The 22,888-nt window shown below is 34.5% G+C and overlaps 1 protein-coding gene across 1 annotated transcript in view; it reads left to right on the top strand.

The window, feature by feature from the left end:
- Positions 1-22,255, top strand: part of LOC136028389 (charged multivesicular body protein 4b-like) — a 31,691-nt gene extending 9,436 nt beyond the window's left edge. Inside the window, exons 3-6 of the mRNA XM_065706202.1 lie at positions 5,369-5,546; positions 10,970-11,084; positions 16,008-16,137; positions 21,908-22,255. Of these exons, the coding sequence (XP_065562274.1) occupies positions 5,369-5,546; positions 10,970-11,084; positions 16,008-16,137; positions 21,908-21,966 (482 nt within the window). The 3' untranslated portion in view covers positions 21,967-22,255. The remainder of the gene's footprint in view (positions 1-5,368; positions 5,547-10,969; positions 11,085-16,007; positions 16,138-21,907) is intronic.
- Positions 22,256-22,888: the final 633 nt, after the last annotated feature.

The raw sequence follows: 22,888 nt of genomic DNA, 5'->3' as shown, positions 1-22,888 counted from the left end.
CCTCAAAGCAAAAATTGAATAAGAGATAAGTACTGTCAAAAAAAGGGAACAAAAAACAAAAGAGGTATTTCGTGTTTTTTTTTTTTTTTTTCTTGGAGCAAAAATTTCTTCAAAGCAAAAATTGAATAAGAGCTAAGTACTGCCAAAAATACAGAACAAAAAACAAAAGAAGTATTTCGTTTGTTTTTTTTTTTTTTTCTTGGAGCAAAAATTTCCTCAAAACAAAAATTGAATAAGAGCTGAGTACTGTCAAAAAACGGGAACAAAAAACAAAAGAGGTATTTTGTGTTTTTTTTTTTTTTTTTCTTTTTCTTTCTTTCTTTCTTGAAGCAAAAATTTCTTCAAAGCAAAAATTGAATAAGAGCTAAGTACTGCCAAAAAAAAACGGAACAAAAAACAAAAGAGGTATTTTGTTTTTTTTTTTTCTTGGGGCAAAAGTTTCCTCGAAGCGAAAATTGAATAAGAGCTAAGTACTGTCAGAAAGAGGTATTTTGTGTTTTTTTTTTCTTGAAGCAAAAATTTCCTCGAAGCAAAAATGGAATAAGAGCTAAGTACTTCCAAAAAACGGAACAAAAAATAAAAGAGGTATTTCGTTTTTTTTTCCTTGAAGCAAAAATTTCCTCGAAGCGAAAATTAAATAAGAGCTAAGTACTGCCAAGAAAAATGGAACAAAAAACTGAAGTATCTCGTTTTTTCTCCTTTTTTTTTCTTGGAGCAAAAAGAGATCATGAGCAAAATGTTCCCAAGAAAATTTATTGAAACTACAAAAATGGTATTTTTTTAAGGTTATTTTCATATTTCCTTGAAGCAAACAATTTTCTGTAGCTAAGTATTGCCAAATAAATTGAATCAAAAAAAGATTATTATTTTTCTTAAACTTTTTTGAAGCAAAAATTAATCAGAAGCTAAGTTGTGCCAAGGACAATTTAACAAAAATTATAAGAGATAGGCTATTTGTTTTTGTTTTTTTAGATTTCCTTGAAGCTAAAATCAAACAGGAGCTAATTATTGTCAAGAAAAACGATACAAAAGTGGTATACCTTTTTTATGAAGGCTAAAAATTAAAATATAAAATATGAGTAAGGACGCTTAAGTCCTATATAAAATAACGAATATTGTTTAGGTGATTTGTCTCCAGTAATAACATCACTCTTAGCAGCCATATACGAAATAATTGAAATTCTCCTCTATTTTATAAAAATACAGGGAGGTGGGGGGGGGCTATGATGTAAGTTCACAGAGATAAGTGGCTGGGAGTGAGAAATACAAGTAATTAGTTCCTCTGAACTTAATCTAGTAAAACAGTTCGTTACCACGAACTGTTTGGTCACACAGTTCGAGGTAATGAACTGTAAGTAAGGAGCGATGCAGCTCAATAGTAACCAAATCTTCATAACAATAGATACATCAAAAGAATCGAATTTTGATTTCTGTTCAAAGTAAGTAAAATTAATCAAACTTAATGGTACTCAATAAAAGTTACAAGCCTGAGAAAATTTGATCAATTTTTGAAAAAGGGGGGAAACGCCCCCAAAATATCAAGTGAACTTAATGAAAGTCACTCCATCAGATTCAACATACTATACAACTCTACCGTAGAGGTGTCGAGCTCCTGTGCACAAAAATGTGAAATTTTCCATTTTCTGCTAGAAAAAAGATCACACAGATGTGTGTTTTTTTTTTTTTTTTTTTTGTCTTTTTACAGGGGTGATCTTGGAAATCGGGAGAGGTCTCATCAAACAGTTCGTGGTAACGAACTGTAGTAAGGAGAGACCCGGCTCAATAGTAAACGAAACTCTAAAAAACAAAATTTTAATGCTAAAAGATACATCAAAAGAATCGGATTTTCATGCTGATTTTAAATATATAAGTTTCATCAAATTTAGTCTTTGTCATCAAAAGTTACGAGTCTGAGAAAATTTGCCTCATTTTGGAAAATATTGCGAAACACCTCCTAAAAGTCATAGAATCTTAACGAAAATCACACCATCGCATTCAACATATCAGAGAACCCTACAACTAAAATTTCAAGCTCCAATCTACAAAAATGTGGAATATCGTATTTTTTTTGCCAGAAGACAGATCACGGGTGCATGTTTATTTGTTTTTTTTTCAGGGGTTATCGTATCGACCAAGTGGTCCTAGAATGTCGCAAAAGGGCTCATTCTAACGGAAATGAAAAGTTCTACTGCCCTTTTTAAGTGACCAAAAAAATTGGAGGGCACCTAGGCCTCCTCCCAAGCTCATTTTTCTCATAAAGTCAACGGATCAAAATTTTGAGATACCCATTTTGTTCCGCATAGTCGAAAACCATAATAATTATGTCTTTGGGGATGACTTACTCCCCCACAGTCCCTGGGGGAGGGGTTACAAGTTACAAGCTTCCACCAGTGTTTACATACAGTGATGGTTATTGGGAAGCATACAGACGTTTTCAGTGGGATTTTTTTGCTTTGGGGGTGGGGCTGAGGGGAAGGGGCTATGTGGGAGGATCTTTCCTTGGAGGAATATGTCATAGGGGAAGAGAAATTCAATGAAAAGGGCGCGGTATTTTCTAGCATTATTATAAAAAAAAACTATGAAAAAATAAACATGAAAAAGTTTTTTCAATTGAAAGTAAGGAGTAGCATAAAACTTAAAACGAACAGAGATTATTACGCATATGAGGGGCTCTAAAAATACTTTAGCATAAAAAGTATTTAGGAGAGGTATTTAGGAGAAGCTAAATACCTCGCTCTTTATGCTAAAGTATTTTTAGTAATTTAAACTATTTTTTCTACGGCCTTTCTGATTCAGGGGTTATTTTTAAAGAATTGGGACAAAACTTAAGATTTAGTGTAAAGAGTGAGGTATTAACGATGGGACAAACCCCCTCATATACATCGTATATTTTTTACTAATAAGAACGTTCGTTAAAAATTAAAAGTTCTAGTTGCCTTTTTAAGTAACCGAAAAATTGGAGGGCAACAGGGCTCATTCCCCACTCCTTATTTCTCAAAATCGTCTGATCAAAACTAAGAGAATGCCATTTAGCCAAAAAAAGAATTAATATGCAAATTTCATTTTAATAATTTATGTGCGGAGAGCAAAAATCAAACATGCACTAATTCAAAAACGTTCAAAATTAATTAAAAAAATATAATTTTTTTTAACTGAAAGTAAGGAGCGACATTAAAACTTAAAACGAACAGAAATTACTCCGTATATGAAATGGGTTGTCCCCTCCGCAATCCCTCGCTCTTTGCGCTAAAGTTTGGCTCTTTGCCACAGTTCTACTTTTTAAAACAATTTAAAAACTTTAGCGTAAAGAGCAAGGGATTGCGGAGGGGACAACCCATTTTATATACGGAATAATTTCTATTCGTTTTAAGTTTTAATGTCGCTCCTTACTTTCAGTTAAAAAAACTAGTTTTTTTATTTAATTTCAACCGAAATCAAAGATTATAGTGCCCTTTTCAAGTGACCAAAAATATTTAAAGGTAGCTAACCCCTCTCCCACGCCCATTTTTTCCCCAAAATCACTCAACAAAATTTTGAGATAGCCATTTTGTTCAGCATAGTAAGAAAATGTAATAACTATGTCTTTTAGGATGACAAAGCCTCCCACATCCCCAGGGGAAGGGCTGCAAATTATGGCCTTTGCCCATTGTTAACATATAGTAATAGTTTTTGGGAAGTATACAGACGTTTTCGGGGGGGGGGATATTTGTGATGATCTTTCCTTGGAGAGGGAGTCGGATTTCCCAGAATTATTTAAAAAACGATCATAAATTAAATTTGGAAAACATTTTTTTCAACTGAAAGTAAGGAGCAACATTAAAACTTAAAACAAACAGAAAACTTAAAAGAAAGAGAATTTATTACCTATATGAGGGGGGTTACCCCCTTGTCAATACCTCCCTCTGTATGCTAAAGTTTTTTAGTATTTATAAAAGAGCTGTTTATTTTAACTAAAAGGCCTTTTTGATTCAGGAGTCATTCTTAAAGAATTGGGACAAAATTCCAACTTCAGCGTAAAGAGCGAGGCATTGACGAGGGGGTGACCCCCTCATATAAATAATAATTTCTGTTCGTTTTAAGTTGTAATGTTGCTTCTTACTTTCAGTTGAAACAACTTTTTTTTTGTTTAATACCAACCAGAGGTATCGGTAGCCAAAATATTCTGGGAGGGGGCAATGAGTTTTCCAGACATGTTGGTCATTTTTATAACTGATTTGGGTGCTATTGCTTTTAATTTTACTTTCTTTTTCTTTTTCCCTACTGAGACTGGTTCTTTTTCAATAATTTCACGCCATATATTTTCATAAACCCATTTACACTGTTACAAAAAATTTTGAGCCAGTAGAATATGTGTGCTTTGTACCACTATTTTACCGTATCACATTTTTTTGGCTGGCTGACAACATCGGGGGGCACCCCTTTCCCCATGCGTGACAAACATGCAGATAACTATAGCAGATGACACCGGTCCATCCCTTATAACCAAGATTGCGTCCACTAGGCATACATCAGAAGATTTTCCCGATCTCCAGCCCCCTGAAGAAAAATACTTCCATTTACTTAGAAAAGGATTATCACAATAGGAAGGACACTATATCCCCCTCTCAGCATCAATAATAAAGGCGTAGACCAGAAATATTCCCAGGAATAAAGACAGATTGGATACCAACAGTTACGGAGTCGGATCCCTTTACCCTTGGCTATCTTCGCGTCTATTATCACTTCTTTTTGCGTGCGTAGCTGTGCATTTTCTTTTCATTTTACTTTCTTTTCGTTTGCTTTTTTTACTTTCTTGTACTCAGGGGAGGTGGGGGAGGTTTAACTCGCCTTATTATATTAGTTATTTTATTATGCATGCATATCTTTCATTTCTTTCATTTTTTCTGCCTTTCTGATTTCTCTGTACTTTCCCCTTTTTAGTCACTAGTGTCATGGGGGGATGTCCCTGTCAAATACAACTTTTCTCTCCTTTTCTCTTTGTCTTTAGCATCTGTGGTTTGTCTCCTATTGTTTCATTTTTTTATCTTTTCTTCTTTTTCCATGCCATTACTCTCACTTCTCATGGCGTGAATTGTAGGACACCCCCTCCTCCTGCTAGGTATTTCCCTAGTGTCACTTTTTGCCTGGGTGTTTCTTCTTTCATTTTTCTTCTTTTATATTTTTCCTTTCCGTCATTTTTGTTTGCTCGTTTGTCGGGTAGGGGGCCCCTAGTGAGCCCTCTCCCCCTTGACTACGTTCCTGATATAATGATTAACAACATCAGTTGCAGCTTTCTTACTTCTCTTTTTCAGTTGCTTTTCAGGCTTTAAAAAGAAAGAAGTGGTTCGAAACAACGTCAATTACAGCTTTCTTACTCTTATTTTTTCAGTTGCTTTGCAAGCTTTGAAAAGAAAGAAGAGGTACGAAAAGCAGTTGCAGCAGATAGATGGAACGCTGTCTACAATTGAGCTTCAACGCGAAGCATTAGAGGGGGCCACTAGTAATACAGCGGTTTTCCAGGCAATGAACGAAGCAGCAAAATCATTGAAAGGCGTGCATCAGAGTTTGTAAGTTTGCCTCTCTCTTTGTTTGTCCTCTCGTTTGAACCGTAAGCCTGTGATTCTGGAGCTGGGTTAACTAATCTCAATTTTGTGCCTTTTTTATGGCTCCATTTTTTTTAATCTACGAATGTCTTCGAAGTGTGTCAAAGCGGTTTATGCTGTCATAATTATGTGTAGGTAAACGAAAATTTCCAAATAGTAATTAATGGTAAAACTTAACTAATTCGAAAATGAGTTGGGATTTTTGTGCTTGAATTTGATTTGCTTTTAGTTCAGATGTTGAATTATAATATTTAGTAAGTTAACGAAATAGGTATTTGCTGCTATTTGGTTCATCAATTTATTCCAAATGAATTAATTGTAGTTATCTAGGATACCTTTTTGTTAGAAAATGTCTGCCATATCTTTTAAGAAGATCTTTCATATTGTGTCGAATCTTGTTATTCCTTACTCTGGTATCGTTACTCGTGTCGTTCAACAAAGGGTTAGCAACAAAAGAAATATATAAAAAGTGATTTTATCTCCAAATGTACTAAAAAGACAAATTCCCGCTACATATATCAAAACTAAATTTTTCTGCTACTACTTCTAACATCACTGCAGCGCAAAGCCGCATGAGGGGAAGACAGTTACGCACACTCTTCCGTGAGATATGGTCAGTCAGTCAGGTACCCAATCCGTAGGCAATTTCTCTGGAAACCATCCACCCCTCTATTTTTCTCTGGGAAACATCTAGCAAATACCTCTCCATTTTTCTCGGGAAACCATCTAGCAAATCCCTTTCCATTTTTCTCTGGAAAACATCTAGCAAATCCCTCTCCATTTTTCTCTGGAAAATATCTAGCAAACCCCTCTCCATTTTTGGAGCGCCCACGCTTCAGAACCATACTTAACCATTGTCAGCGGTGGATAGATTCCAATATCCTAATCTTAGTTCATAGACTTATCCTCCTATTCTTCCAAACTTTTTTAACTGCGAAATAAGACCCGAACTTGGCTACTTTTCTTGGCTACTACTCTATTTTTAACATCTTCGCCGTACCAGCACTCTTTACTAATAATACTACCAAGATAAGTCAAATTTATGAAGCCTCAAGAATGGTTAGAAGAAAAAAAATATAGAAAAAGACTTAAGTCCAAATTGACAAAGAAGTGAAAAGATAATTTGCCGCTGCCTGAAAAGTTAATAGTTATGTAAACTTATTATCAAAGAGTGGGATTCCTGAAATTTATAGGTCCTTTGTTAGTTATAAAATATGTCATGGCTACCTCTGGTTTTCACTTGTAGTTTTATAAAATCGATTTTTCTAATTGGCTGGAAAACAAATTACCTTTTCTTTGAGTGAATTTGGAGATGATGGTGTGTTAAAAGATGTTTTTAATGTTTATATTATCTATTTTACTCTTTTTAAGACTCTTAAGTTTTTTACGACAGAGAACTAATTTTTTTCGTATTTCATCCTAACATCACAATTGAGGTTATATGCTAATAAAATTTTGCTTGTGGAACGTCATACCGAGACTACACGTATCACTTCTTTCAAATAATTAAATAAAAAATAAGTCTTTTTAGTTTTAAGTATGCAGCGACATTAAAACTTGAAACGAACAGAAACTATTCTGTATGTGAAATGGGATGTCCCCTCCTCAACGTCTCGCTCTTTGCGCTAAAGTTTGACTCTTTGTCACAGCTGTATTTTTCAAAACAATAAAAAAAAATTAGCGTAAAGAGAGAGGCGTCGAGGAGGGTACAGGCTCTTTCATATATAGAATAATTTCCTCCTGATACCAATATAGTAATATAAGGGAGTTCCCCCCTTGTCAATAATTCGCTCTTTACGCTAAAGCTCGAATTTTGTCCCAGTTTTTTAAGAATTACCCTTTAGAGTTACTTCAGTGAGAACATCAAAGCTTGATGTTCTCGTTGAAGTAACTCTAATAGCTTCTTTTCCCTACGTGCATCAGTAGTGACAATTGTATTTGTTATTATTGGTGGTGGTTTTATTTGTTTTTAGTTTAGTGTTTTTTTCTTTTTATCTTGTGATGAGGACGCCTAATCTAGATACAGGCGAAATATCCGCGTTATTTTAGTCTTTCATCTCTTTTCTCTCTACTGGCCGCAGTCTCGTTTTAGTTTTTTTTTTTTTTTTTTGAATTGTATCTCTCTTTGTTGTTTGTTGTCATGGCTGGCCAGTTCGGCTTAAGAACTTTCAACAATTGGCAACGTTCATAACTTGCAGCCCTTCCCCTAGGGACTGTGGGGGAATAAGTCGTCCTCAAAGACAGTGGGAAAAATAAAAAAGCGACTTTGGGGAAAATATGAGCATTGTAGGGAGCCTTGTTGTCCTCCAATTGGTTTGGTCACTAAAAAAGGGCAATAGAACTTTTAATTTCCGTTAGAATGTGCCCCTCTTCTGAAATTCTTGGACCACTGGGTCGATACGATCACCCTGGAAAGAAAAAATAAATAAACACGTATCTGTGATCTTTCTTCTGGCAAAAAATACAAAATTCCACATTTGTGCAGATAGGAGCTTGAAACCTCTGCAGAAGGGTTTTCTGATACACTGAATCTGATGATGTGATTTTCATTAAGATTCTATGATTTTTAGGGGATTTTTCCGCTTTTCTTCGAAAATAGAGCAAATTTTTTCAGTCTCTTAACTTTTGATGGGTAGGACTAAACTTGAAGAAATTTATGTATTTAAAGTCAGTATAAAAATCCGATTTTTTTTATGTATCTATTGGTATAAAAATTTGTTTTTTAGAGTTTCGGTTACTATTGAAACGGGTCGCTCCTTACTTACAGTTTGTTACCACGATCTATTAATATCAGCATTAAGCAGCTTCCATACATTCGGAATTTTCTATGCTAAATGGTTAAGTTACATTGCAGTTAGAGCAAGCTTTCACATTTAAACAAGATCTTCCGAGCTAGAATAACATAAAAATTAATTAAGCCATAATTATCATCGTCAAAAATTATGACAGTCATTGTAAACAAAGTATTAAAAATTGTAAAATAGAGGTGGAAATTCAAGCTCTGATCAAGCACGAAAGGCTTTATAGAAAGACATTTTTAATTCATTTTCAAGTTTTATTGATTACCTAAAAAAAATTTAATATATAATCCAAAAATTCCGTTTTATTTCTACTAGTTGTTGACTTTTCGATAGACAAAACGTAAACATAAACAACGTATAATTGTGAATATTTTACTTTGAAATACTTTCACTATGTGTAAAATTTGCTCCATAAGATTACATAATGCAACATAAGGTCGAAAATTATGCTACTATGAAAAGGTTTCACAGCGCAGCATGAAAGAAGCGTTAGTTGTATACATTAAATGTTGTAATGTTAAAGGGATATGTGATTATGTTGAAGGTTTGGTCTTTTACGATTTTTGAAGAAGTAGTTTCTACCTAGGTCAGTTTTAGAGTCATGCATCTTACTAGTATTTTTAATGAATTAATATTATGTAATTTAAATTAATTTGATTTAATTAGTATATTAATTTTAATATATTAATTTTAATTAATTTAAATTTAATTAATATAAATTAAATTATATTAATTACTCCTCGAAAGATACAGCACGCCCAAAATTGCTTTTCCAAGATTATATCTTTTGAATAGAACAATTTATTAGAAAACCATAAAAACAGAAACTTGAAGGAGGAGGAGCCTTGAACCCGAAGGCCTTCGAGGGAGAGGAGATAAGGACCCTAAGACCTTGCAGGAGGATGAGTCACGGACCCAAAACCCTTCCCCCATGCTTGCGTACTTCCTGAAGAGTATTTGGAACATGTTTGAAAACTAGCCTACATTTAAACTAATCGAACTAGCTTAAAAATAGTATTAAAAATAATGATATTATTTGAAATACCTTGCATTATAAATATGGGACCTAGTTTGGCTTTTGAATGGTCGAAAGCTAAGCCTTAGGTAATTCGAAAGTTTTAGTTTGTTTGTATTTAGCTCAGTCAAGCGTCTATAATAATAACAAACAAATTGACTTAAATCATTAAAAAAAATGTAAAAAAAAACTAATTTATATCAGATGATTCAAATATGTACAGTGTCAAGAATGCAAATGGTCCATAATCTGGAAATCGAACAATATATATATATATATATATATATATATATATATATATATATATATATATATATATATATATATATATATATATATATATATATATATATATATATATATATATATATATATTTGCATCTCTGAGCGTTCACGTTTGATTGGCAGGGGTATGGGGTGGGGGGGGGGGTTGTATGAGAACGTTTTTCAAAGAGGAATGTCAAAACGTGAAAGTATTATTCTTTGATCATCATTTTCAATTTTTCTTAACAGGGAGGGTCATTCCAGGTATGTAATCAGATTTTTGCCAGGGAAGGGTTGCTATTTTTTTTTTTTTTTTTTTCGCTTTCTTCAACTCACAAACTTGTATGTTTTTTGTACCTTTCTCACATTAATCTTTGAGCTGATTTTTTGACCATTTGTGAATGTTCAATTACTTCTGAGTTTTATCAGTACATGCATGTTCGGGGACAGTACAATAATACAACATCAAAATCCTCCTCCCCTCTCTTTTAGAAAGTCCCCCTCCTAGCCCCCTTTATATTCTTTCGAAAAATAGTGTACTAACTGAAATTTAAGACTCCTAAAGGTTGAAAGTTTTGAGTGTAACTAGGAGGAGTTTCAAAACGCATGACTATTTTTTTTTTTTTTTTTTTTTTTTTTGCTAGATTTAGATGAAATATTACACTGGTAATAAACCATTATTTGTACCGGTGAAAAAAACGCATTTTATATTTTTACCACACATGGCACGCTCTGTCATCATGTGTGGGACACTTCTACCCCGTGTCGGCCATGACACCTGCTTTAAAAACTTTTGAAAGTGAAAAATTCCTTACTTATAAGCTGGTAAAAATTTAATCTGAGCGACCAATTTTTTAAGGTTTTCATGATGCTTTGAAGTAGGTTTTAAAACTTAAAATAATTTTTTTTTTTTTTAGATATTTTAAAGGGGGTTTTTCAAAGAGTTAATAAGCTAAAGATAGTTTTAATATTTTTAAAGATGTTTTGAAGTAATAAAAAGTTGATTGACAATAGAATATACTCCGTAAGAGTTATCCAATTCACTGGAACTACTATTGTATATACTGAAAAGAGGGAAATGGTTTGTGAGTAGAACCACAAGTTCAGCTTTAGGGCACTTTGATCTTCTCTCTAAAAAACTTAAAGGGCTGTGCAAGATTCATGGTCATTCGGGCGTCCCTCAGTCTGATGAATTTTCCTATTTCCCCTGCAATTTTGGCGGACTCGTAAAAAAATTAATTCATATTCTTGTCCTATTCTTTTCTTGGTTCTAAATGAATGTGAATATACTTCTGAATTTATTTCAGTGACGTTGACAAGGTTCATGATATGATGGATGAAGTTGCAGAGCAGCATGAAATAGCAAAAGAAATTTCTGATGCAATCTCCAACCCTCTTGCTTTTGGCCAGGATGTGGACGAGGTAAGTTTCAACCTACTTAATCAGTGGTGTTGCTTACGTAGTAAGCAACACCGTTTTGTAAGTAAGCAACACGTAGTAAGCAACATAGTTTTGTGAACAATTAGAGATCCTTATACAATGCAGTATGTTTGGGATTTTTTTGGTACAATACAGATTTTCTGGTAAATTTGGGTTTTATTACTTTTTGACTGGAATCTATGTTCTTTTTTAGTTTATAGAAAAAAAATTCGTGTTATGACAAATTTTTAACCTGCTGTTCATATGGTAAAAATTAATATTTTGCGGTACAATTTTAGTGTGAAAGCTGGTACAGGTTATTCCAATAAACAGTTATTGCAATTTTAGTGTAATAACTGATACAGTTTATGAGAGGGGTACAATTTTAGTGTGAAAGTTCGTACAGTTTATTTCAAAGCGTTGGCAACGCTGCTTATCTGTAGGTCTTGAAAAACTCTGACCGATTCTTTCATAAAAAGAGCAATCATCCCTCCACTCTAAGCGTTTTCCAAGATTTTAGGTTCCCCTCAATTCCCCCAATGTCACTAGGTCGAGTCGGGATTTAAAATAAGAGCTCTGAGACACGATATCCATTCCAAACTTCAAATTTCATTAAGATCCAATCACTCCTTCATAAGTTAAAAATATCTCATTTTTCGGATTTTTTCAGAATTAACCTCCCCCTCCAACTCCCCCAAATAGAGTGGATCCGTTCCCGTTATGTCAATCACGTATCTAGGACTTATGCTTATTTTTCCCACCAAGTCTCATTTCGATCCCTCCACTCTAAGCGTTTTCCAGGATTTTAGGTTCCCCTCCCCCTCAATTCCCCCCAATGTCACCGGATCCAGTCGCTATTTAAAATAAGAGCTCTGAGACACAATGTCCTTCCAAACATCAAATTTCATTAAGATCCCATCACCCGTTCGTAAGTTAAAAATACTTAATTTTTTCTATTTTTTCTCGAATTAACCGGCCCCCAATACCCCCCCGAATGGTAAAATCGGGAAAACGACTATTTCTAATTTAATCTGGTCCGGTCCCTGATACGCCTGCCAAGTTTCGTCGTCCTAGCTTGCCTGAAGTAGCAAAACCGGGACAGACCGACAGAATTTGCGATTGCTATATGTCACTTGGTTAATACCAAGTGCCATAAAAAAGGGAAATAAAATTATATAAAAACAAAATTAAGAAAGAAAATATATGCAATTAAAAGAATATATCAAATTTTATGAATAATAGTGTAAAATAATTTTTCTTATAAATTATAAATAAATAAAGAGAAAAAAAAAAATTTAAATAGGAATAAAAAAGGGAATAAGTTTCTGCAAAATAATAAGGTGGTTTTCAATCTGCTCTAGAAGATTATCGTGTTCCTAGTCCATCCCCGTTAAGGTCGATTTCCTGAACATCAGTAAAAATTGCAAAATATTTATAGGACAATTTTGCCAAAGAGAGAAAAATCTTAAGAAAAAGATCAATCAACAGGTCGTCGACTAGTAGAAGGAAATTTAAAAATGAGGAATATTTCACACCCATCAAACTAGGGGTCTTCAGCGCTAAATATAGAAAAAAAATAGTTAAAGAGAATAAAATTCGTTTTTATTTTTATCCAGTTGCCTTTGTGCGTCCACTCGAAAATTGCTCAAAATGTTTATAAATATACTCTGTGATGAACTAATTGTATTAAAGGAGTATTAATTGTATATGTAGATATTGGTTTGTTTCTTTCTGATTGTTTTTAATTTTACATTTGAATTTGAATTTCTAGATTTAGACTTAAAGATTTTCTCTTTTACTTAGTTGTTTTTCTATATTTAGTGCCAAAGACGACTATTTTTATACAGTTGAAATATCCATCGTTTTTTTCTTTTCTTCTACTGACCGAAGACCTGTTGCTTTGTTTTTCTTCTCGATATTTTTCTCTCTTGTTTGTTATGGCAGGCCAGTTTGGCATTAGATCTTCTAATTTTGCACTTTATTTATTTTTTCAATTAATTTCAATCCTTTATTATATGTATAAAACGTGCCCTTCTTTACGTCAAGTATAGTTAAGTCACAGGTGGTGTTTGTATAGCCTAATACAAATTTGATGATGATCGTGGCAAACTAAGAGTCACTAGACATGTTGACATTTTTCCCAATGGGGCCAAGTTCAGTTTATAGTCATAAATTTTCTATAATTTTTAACTTTAACATGTTCCTTCACTGTAATTTTAAGTGTGAACTTGTTAGGTTGAAATTTTGTAGACCCCGTGAAGTACACGTTCTAGACTCCGTGAAGTACAAGTAGTAGACATCCGCGTATTTCACAACTTAGTTTATTTGTTCTATTTGATGGCACAATTCTAATTTTTCCCAACAAAGGCCTATCCTATATCCTTAGGAACGATTCTTTGTGCAGCAATTACTTTGGCTTGGGTTGAGGGTAATCGGAGCTCAGTCCCTGTGAATCTGAGGAGCTCACGGTTGAACGAATTTCCTTGTACCATCTAAATATCAGTTGCCATGCGAGGCGGTAAACGCCCAGTCTTGCCTCAAGATCAAGAACATAGGCCTTTCGTTGTTCTTTAGGTGGGCTGCAAGGGTGTATCCATAATTTGGTTCGGGCGGAGGTACAAAAAAAATCCTAAGAAATGCATTTTTGCTACTTTTTTACGCTTCGGACAAAACTTTCGGGAGAGGGGGTTCAAACCCAGTAATCCCCCCGCTCCTGGATCCAGCCATGGTGGACTGTCGAAATAAGAAAGTATATTCACGGGGAACTTCAACACAATTGGTAAGGTGTAAGTTTTTTCTAGAACCATTTGCAGAAATAGCCCTAATGTTTGTGGCACAAAATCAAAGATGTAAAATAATTTAAGAATTAAATGCAAGAGTAGTTGAATTGAGTGCTGGCAAACAATGTTTTATTTTTACAATTGAATGCATACTATTTCGGATTTCTCTTTGGGTTCAAAAGGGATTCTCTTTTGGGCTTAGTTACAGTCATTCTTTTATTGTAATTAATTAAAAAAATATCTTTGATGGCAAAAAAAAATTCAGAGAAAAGTAAAGAGCAATAATAAAACTTTAAATGAGCAGAGATTAATCTATATAATATATCAAGCTTCAATTTTAGTGAATGTGGCCATTCAATGCAGCAGAGCTCATTCAAATACTTTAGAATTACTATAGACATCAGGTAACTCTATTTTAAGTCATCTCCAGAGTGTTTTCTGTTTGCCGAATACTAGTACTAGTACTAGTATTACATACTAGTACTAGTATAGTAGTATAGTAGGCATTACATACAAATGCCTAGTGCTAGTATTACATAATTATAATAAAAACTAATTATATTATTACATGCAAATGACTATAGAAGATATATATTTAAGTACATAAGTTTTTTGAGTATATTAGATAAGTATATAATGTAATACGATCTTCAGTCTTTTAATGGGCAGAATACATGTAGTTAATAATATACAATAACAGTAGTTAATAGTAATAATATTATTGTATATATAATAATATAAAAATGTTGATAATCTATTGTTAATGCTGTCTGTATAATGCTGGTAGATTTCAATTTTTATAAATCATCTCCGTCATCTCAATGCAATTTTATTGGCATTTTATGTCTCTTAGTATAATTTATTTGAGTACATATTGCTCAAAATCTGATTTTGAAGGGGGATTGTTTTTGTTTTTTATTGGGACTTGTTTGTATTTTTGATGGTCGAGCTATCCTTTATTCTGCCAACTGAAAGGCTTATTACTCCACAATAATAAGATATATCGGCCGGCCGATATGAGGGTCCTTGTCCAATGTCATTGCACAATTTATGTGCTTCAGGGGCCATAAAAAATTAAGTAGCTTTATTATTTAAAACAAAAAAAAACACTCGTAATATTTTCAGCTGATTTTATGAAATTTTAAGTAGGCTCTCCAAATTACTAGACGGTAGTCGTATTGCAAGTAAAACTATTTTCAGTTTAGGAATCAATTTAGGGGGGGGGGCTTTTCATCTCTCCCTAGCTTCACCCTCTAGGTTTCGAAAACTACATTTGGTAGTTGTATGATATACCCCCTATCTAATATTCTTCGAACGTATTTCTCTGACTCAATCCTAATGAAATATACCAAAGTAAGATAAAAACATAATACTTTAGAAACAAATTTGGGCTATATATTTGCACATTAGGGGGTGGGGGTAAAGTATAGCGGTTCTGCTTGCCTAATGTTTTAGATTCAATTATTCTGCATATTATGTAGTAAGAAATGTTCCAACTTCACACTGTCCATCTACTTTACACCCATTCCCCCCTCCCCTAATGTGCAAATATATAGCCCAATTTATATATTTTCATATTTTTTATTTATTCTGTCTCTTCTCGTTGTCTTGTCTCACGCTAAGCTGAAAGAAACTAACGGGAAAAAAAATCGGTTCTATAATGCGTAAATGAATGAACAACTTGAGCGGAAGTGGGTTTATTATACAAGTACCCTACATTTTCTCCTTTCCCCCTTATATTTTTATGCGTTGACGCCACTGTCAATGGCCCAAATATTGTGGTGGCTCGATCCCTGTCAAAGTGAAAATTGCAATAATACGTAAGAACAAAGCTCCTCCCATAGTCATTGCTGGCGCATGAGCAACTGAAACTGACATTTCAGTTGCTGCGTCTTTTTTAAAGGGACAGGTCGCAAGCCCAACCTTGCGGCAGCCGCAATTGAACTCTACGGCCCAAAAGAGCGTCAGTCCACTGTACTGCCATAGGAATTTGACTAATATCGCACCCTGTTTATTTTTCAAAATGCTTTGCCACGTTAGAATTTCTCTTGTTACATTATGGCAACGTATCTTGTTTGACCATGGACGTTTTTCTTAAATTCTTTTCGTGCTAATAATTTAATCTGTAAATGTGTTTTCTTTCTAGGAGGATTTAGAAAAAGAACTGGAAGAGCTTGAGCAGGAGGAGATGGACAGGCAGCTCCTTGAAGTCAAACCGTCAGCAGAAGAATTGCCAACTGTGCCCAGTGCTGAACCGTCCCGTGCAAAGCCAAGCAGTAAGTTCCATAATTAAGTTCAATAATTAATCATTCGATTAGGGAGAAAAAGATAGTTAACTTTGACGAATCGCGTTTTTTGTCCTATTTTAGGGGGTAGCTCTTAGGGGATGGTTCTTTTGGCCAGTTTTGGGAAATGAGATCAATAATAATTGCTTGAGCATACCAGAAATAAGGGCTAGTTTCTGTGTGGATGTTGCCTAGGATTCATTTGTATTGATTCAGGGATCAGTTGATTTTGTCGTTAACTCAGCACCGAATATATATTTTTTTATTTTTTGTTTACACAAAAGCAGGATTAGCAGCACTATGCTAATCCTAGGTGTTGTCAATTAATTGTATTTCTTGTGGTTCATATGAATAATTGTATTTTAATTTTAGGTATAAGTGATGATAGTAGTACCTTTCATGCCTTTTTTTTCTTAAAGATTTTTAGGCTGAGACGCTTCTGAAACTAAATCGTAACCATCTGAAACGTTTTGCTAATGCAATTTTCTATCTTAATGTCTTGGGGTGCGCTCGGACGTCCAACTACATTGTTAGACTATAGTTCACTTGACTAAAGTCAAGTCAACCGTATTTCCGACATGGGCCGAAACGTCGACAGCTTGCGTCTTTGTCAGTAAGAGAATTGTGCGATTGTCTGGTAAAATCTTTACATGAACTTAAATTGAGTCCTTTTGATATACCCTAAGACTACATCTTCGTTTAAAAAACTACGTCTCTATGCCTAAGACTACGTATTTTGCGTCTTTGTCAATAAGAGAATTGTGAGACTGTCAGTCAAATTTTTTAAAATAATTTCTGAGACCACACTGGCTAATCATGACAAAACATAAAGAAGAGAAAAATAAGGTTAATAACAGCCAGTAGAAAAATTGAAGAGAATATATCATCTAAAGGATGATATAAAAACCAAACCTTGAAAAAAACTTCTTTTGATTTTAGTGTTATGTTTTAAGGTTTGGTTTTTTGTATTTATTTTTTTTTATTATTATTATTATTATTCTGCACTGAAGACGGTCAAGCGGAGGTCTTGACCGAAATAATTACATTTTCCCCTTCGATTTTTTCACTGGCTGTTATTATCCTCATTTTTCTCTTCTTTATGTTCTTTTTCGTTTTGTTATGATTAGCCAGTGTGGTCTCAGAAATTATATGCGACAAGCTTACCAGAGCATATTACCAAGTCTATTCTTAATTATTTTGATTTGTCAACAAAAACACTCTAACCGAATTAATGAGAAAGAATTTATACACAATTGTAAGGTAAAGAGAATTCTTCCGAATTCTCTTCGATTCTGCTTAAATCTAGGCACACAATCGGAAAGGAAATTTAGTGATAGAGTTGGTTTTCAGTCACTAATCCACATTTTGAAAGACTCAAAACCGAAGTTTTTTCCTCAGTAATACAATCTCGAAAATTCGACATTTTTTAAGCAAAACCTTTCAGTGCCAGATTTTCAACAGATTTCTAAAATGGCTCAAAACTCTTTTGGCTACGGCTTTTTTATGGCTAGGGCTCGCTTATTAAAAAAGATTTTAAAATTACGAAAAATATTAAAATATTCGAGATGTTTTCTTCCTAGATTCTGTCCTGGTCCGGCCATTGAGAACCTATCTTCTAAAGTTCTTACATCGGGTATACAAAAAAATTAAACCCGTTTTTTCTTCAATTATTTGTTTCGAGGGGAGGTGGTTAAGAATCTTCTTGACTTTGCTCCCTTTTGCTGAAAGTAAAAAAAAAATCAGGAAACACAAATTCTCAAAAAATTAACAAAAGACCCAGACATCATTATCATCAGGGCTGATAAAGGGAACAAAATTTGTATCCTTGATAAAATTTTATATAATAAAAAAGTTATGGATATTTTATCCGACACTCACATTTATAAGCCTATAAAATCAGACCCCAGCGACAAGTTCACCCTTGAAGCACGCAAACAACTAGGAATTTACCAACTGAAAGACTTATTACTCCACAATAGGGCCTGATCGGTATATCGGCCGGCCGATATGAGGGTCAGTGTCATTATCGGATATCAGGAAAAAGAATATCAGTTGTTGGTCTTGTTTTTATACTTTGTTTTATGTGCAACTTAATCAGAAGATGGCACCAGATTTTCTCAGATAATTTTCGCTTGTCCAGGTCCTTGGGGGGGGGGGGTGAAGCCACTAGCTTAGTCTGACTTATTACTCCACAATAGGGCCTGATCGATATATCGGCCGGCCGATATGAGGGTCAGTGTCATTATCGGATATCAGGAAAAAGAATATCAGTTGTTGGTCTTGTTTTTATATTTTGTTTTATGTGCAACTTAATCAGAAGATGGCACCAGATTTCCTCAGATAATTTTCGCTTGTCCAGGTCCTTGGGGGGGGGGCGAAGCCACTAGCTTAGTCTGACCATGGTGGACAGAGCTGCACAGGTGAGTCAAATGACAGCAAAGTATATTTGTTGTCAGCTGTCTGGCTAAGTGGTTGGCGCGCTGGTTTGAGAATTATTTGTCCATGGGGCACGAGTTCAATCCCAGGTGTATTGGTTGCCAGTTATTTGGTTTGGGACATCGGTTAGTGGTGCAACTCTGTAAGCTCAGCCAGAGTCAACCCAGCTCTAAATGGGCACCTGGAGAAATCTGGGGAAGGTAAGCAGGAAGGGTGTGTGAAAGCACATGATGGCTGGCACTTCCTGGCTGAAGAGCCACGAAACGGAGATCAGTACCCCCGGTTTGGATCTTACGGGTCTAGTGCCGTCTTACTTATTTACTTATATTTGTTGTCAATAATTGTCAATACAGAGCAATATTCTATGGCGACTTCAAGATTTGTATGGCGACTTCAAGAATGTACATCCTCTACCGAAACAACTAAAATGAATACAATAAACCATAAATTTCTATTTAATGAATTTTCACTTGCATGGGTGAAAGATCCGAAATTCAATCAATTAAAACCATGATATCCAGTAAGGGGGCAGCTAAGGGGGAGAAGGGGTGTTTTAGGTGGTGTGGGGGAGTTCCAAGGTGTCGCCGCCGCATGTCAGCACCTTTGGAAAATTTTGTTTGTGTGTTGACATACTGGACAATTTTGTCGATACATTTTTTTAAATCCCTTCTCTAAACTTAAAACTAGCTGAACCCCTTTATTCAGTGTCCCTAGCGTGGATTCGTTCGTAAGGGACCATACCATTTGAATATAAAGCGAATTTTTCAAATTAATATGTGAAATGATTAAAATTCAAAGTCCCGCTATTGAAATTTGGATTTTGAGTTATCAATTTCAATTAAAATCTTACGCTTCTTTCAATCAAATTTTCACGTATTTTTGTTTATGGAACTGAACCAGCTTCTTTGATCTAATTTTTTTTTTTCTTATTTATCCCTTTCACAAATATCTGTCATTTCGTTTGTGTGCTCAGAAGCTGCTGATCAGAAAACGTAAAGAAAATCAAACAAATCATGTAAATGAGAATTTTTGGAATCCAAAGGGAATTATTGAGGCTGTTTTTTGTTATGTATTAGACCAGGGAGAAACATGTAAGCATGAATGTGGGCAAAGAATGGGGGGGGGTTAAACTTTAGGTAAGGTTTTTCCGGAGGGGAATCAATCGGCAAATTATGTTGTTACGCTACCGATATATCGCTATCGGTATCGCACCCCAAAAATCCATATCAGTCGGGTCATGATCTGTAAATGTATAAAATAATTTAACCGAAAGGGTTCTCTGTTCTTAAATTCCATGGTCTCCCAAAAATCAACAAAGATTGAGTCCCTCTGGGACGAATTGTGGCCTCTTATAGTTCTCCGGCTTTCAGACTGGGAAAATGGTTACCCACAATTTTTTGTCCTCTTATGTCAATACAAACTGCTTACATTAAAAATTCAGTTGACCTTGCTGAAAAATTAAAAGACCATGGTATAAAAAAAAGATACAAATCTGGCCAGTTTCGATACTATCTCTATGTGTACTTCTTGCGGTATTAGAAAATGTGAACTTACTCTTCAAAAGAAGCTAGAATATAATATTGACCAAATGGACTATAAAACACTAGATATCAAAACTACTATGCGTCTTCTCCGCCTTTGCAATAAGTCTTCTTTATATTTTTGGTACAAAAACAAATTTTTCGCCCGAATTATGGGTCTGCCAATGAGTACGAGCCTCTCACCTGTTTTGGCCACTTTTTACATGTAATTAATTGATACCTCCGCTTTGAAAACTTTACCTCTGAAACACTCATTCTGGGTCCGTTTTGTGAACTCCTTTTTAACTCATTTTAACACTTTGGATTATAACCTTCAGTTCAGCTTAGAATTAGAAGATAATCATGAACTGTCTTCTCTAGAACTTTTAATATTCAATAAGTCTCTCAGCCTTGAGTTCTCGATTTATAGAAAGCCCATAAATAACGATAGGTATTTGCCTGCATTTCTGTTCCAACCACTCTCCTTGCGTAAAAAGAGGAGTGGTTTTATCTTTGGTTCATCGTGTAATATCAGTATACTCAGAAGCTCATATAGTCCCAGAAGTTCATTATCCTTAAGATATTTTATTTTGCAATGGATATCGCATAAATTTGATGGAACCCATGATAAACAAAATTTTTAAAGGTAGACAAGGATGCATCAACTCCACAACCCCCAACATATATCATCCCTTTGGGTGGGTGATGAGAGACTTTTCACTGTTTCACCCTATATTCCCAAATTGAGTGACAAACTGAGAAGAATAATAAACAAAACAATAACCTTAATGTTACTTCTAAAAATTCTAATAAAATACAGAGCTTTTTCAACAGCAGCAAGGTAAAACCAGCCCCATTTTGGTGAGTGATGTTTATAGGGTTTCCCGTTCTTGCGGTTGTTTCTATGTTGGAAGAATCCAAAAATAGTTGGGGGAGAGGTTTTCAGAACATATGTCCTCAGTTGACAAAGCTGTGGGGCTAAGCCAAAGGCATGGGATTTCTGATTCCGCCTTGGCTCAACACGTCTATGACAACCTATACCATTCCATTTTATTTGATAACACCTCCATTATTGCCCCCCTTAAAGCTCTTATGCAGGTTTTCTGAGAGGCAGTTGAAATAAAATAGCACATTCAGTAAGGGATCGCTCTCAATGGAGGTACTGGAGAAACCCATCTAAGCCCCATTTATAATGAACTTAATAATTCTGATCGTTTTTATATTAATCAACAAAATCATATTTTGAAACCTAATAGAATCTGTGATAATTCCATAATACCTTTCAGTAGGATGAAATCGTGAAATGCCGACGAGTATTTTATTTTTTATTCAGTTACCCATTCGCGTTGCTTAGAGAGGGTCTTTTTATATTATTGTTAGTTTGAAGGTTTGGTTTTTATATTATCCTTGGGATTTTTATCGGTATATTTTTATTATTCTGCAATGAAGAAGATCAAGCGAAAGTCTTGACCAAAATATTTGCATTGTCCTCTTATGTCAACTTAAATTGAATATTTTTTACATATTCTAAGACTGCGCTTTTGCCTAAAAGACAACGTCTCTAGGTCTAAGACTACGTAGTTTACATTTCCGTCAGTAAGGGAATTGTGACATTGCAACTGACGGACTCTTAATACTAATTGTGTTAATCCCTTATAAGTCTTTGCTTTGTAATCCCTTATAAGTTTATAAACTTCATTTTAGCAATATTCCTCTCTGATTGGCTTGTTGTTATATTCATTTTATCGCAGTTATTATATTACAATTATAATACTAGTATTTAACGTTTTCTTTTTATCTTTAAGAGTCCCGTATTCAAGAAAAGGATGAAGATTTGGAGGAACTTGAAGCCTGGGCCTCTTAAGATTGTATTATTGTGATTATTTTTACTGCTTCGTTTTATCTGTTCTTTCACCTTCAATACCGTTTGTGCTGACAGCTCTAGATTACTTGATTCCATGTATCAGAGTTTGCTATGATTTTCTGGAAAAGCTAAAATATTTGAAACTTTGTTAATAACTGTCTTCTGCAAAATTCTGGAGTAGATGATAAACTCTAAAGGTTAAGCTTTGAATGTGTAGTTTCTTGTGAAGTCCTTATCTTTGGCTGTTATGAATAGTATCAAATAAAGATTATATTATGTATCAAGATAATTCCTTAAGCCAGTTCGACTGTTGGATGTAATTAGGTGCTTAAAGTTAATTGCAGCTCAGAAAACCACACTGGGGGTCTAAAACTGTTCATTTTCGGTTTCAAAGAAGTTTTAAGGTCAGTCAAATGTAGACAACTGAGCTGTGTGTCGTGAAACCGTTCATTTTCGGTTTCAAAGAAGTTTTAAGGTCAATCAAATGTAGACAACTGAGCTGTGTGTCGTGAAACCGTTCATTTTCGGTTTCAAAGAAGTTTTAAGGTCAATCAAATGTAGACAACTGAGCTGTGTGTCGCGAAACCGTTCATTTTCGGTTTCAAAGAAGCTTTTAAGGTCAATCAAATGTAGACAACTGAGCTGTGTGTCGTTAAACCGTTCATTTTCGGTTTCAAAGAAGTTTTAAGGTCAATCAAATGTAGACAACTGAGCTGTGTGTCGTGAAACTGTTCATTTTGGGTTTCAAAGAAGCTTTAAGGTCAATCAAATGTAGACAACTGAGCTGTGTGTCGTGAAACCGTTCATTTTCGGTTTCAAAGAAGTTTTAAGGTCAATCAAATGTAGACAACTGAGCTATGTGTCGTGAAACCGTTCATTTTAGGTTTCAAAGAAGCTTTAAGGTCAATCAAATGTAGACAAA

The sequence above is a fragment of the Artemia franciscana genome, chromosome 6 (genome assembly GCF_032884065.1).
Source record: "Artemia franciscana chromosome 6, ASM3288406v1, whole genome shotgun sequence".
NCBI lineage: Eukaryota > Metazoa > Arthropoda > Branchiopoda > Anostraca > Artemiidae > Artemia > Artemia franciscana.
The sequence above is the reverse complement of the archived record's forward strand: the minus strand, read 5'-3'. Positions and strand labels throughout refer to the sequence as shown.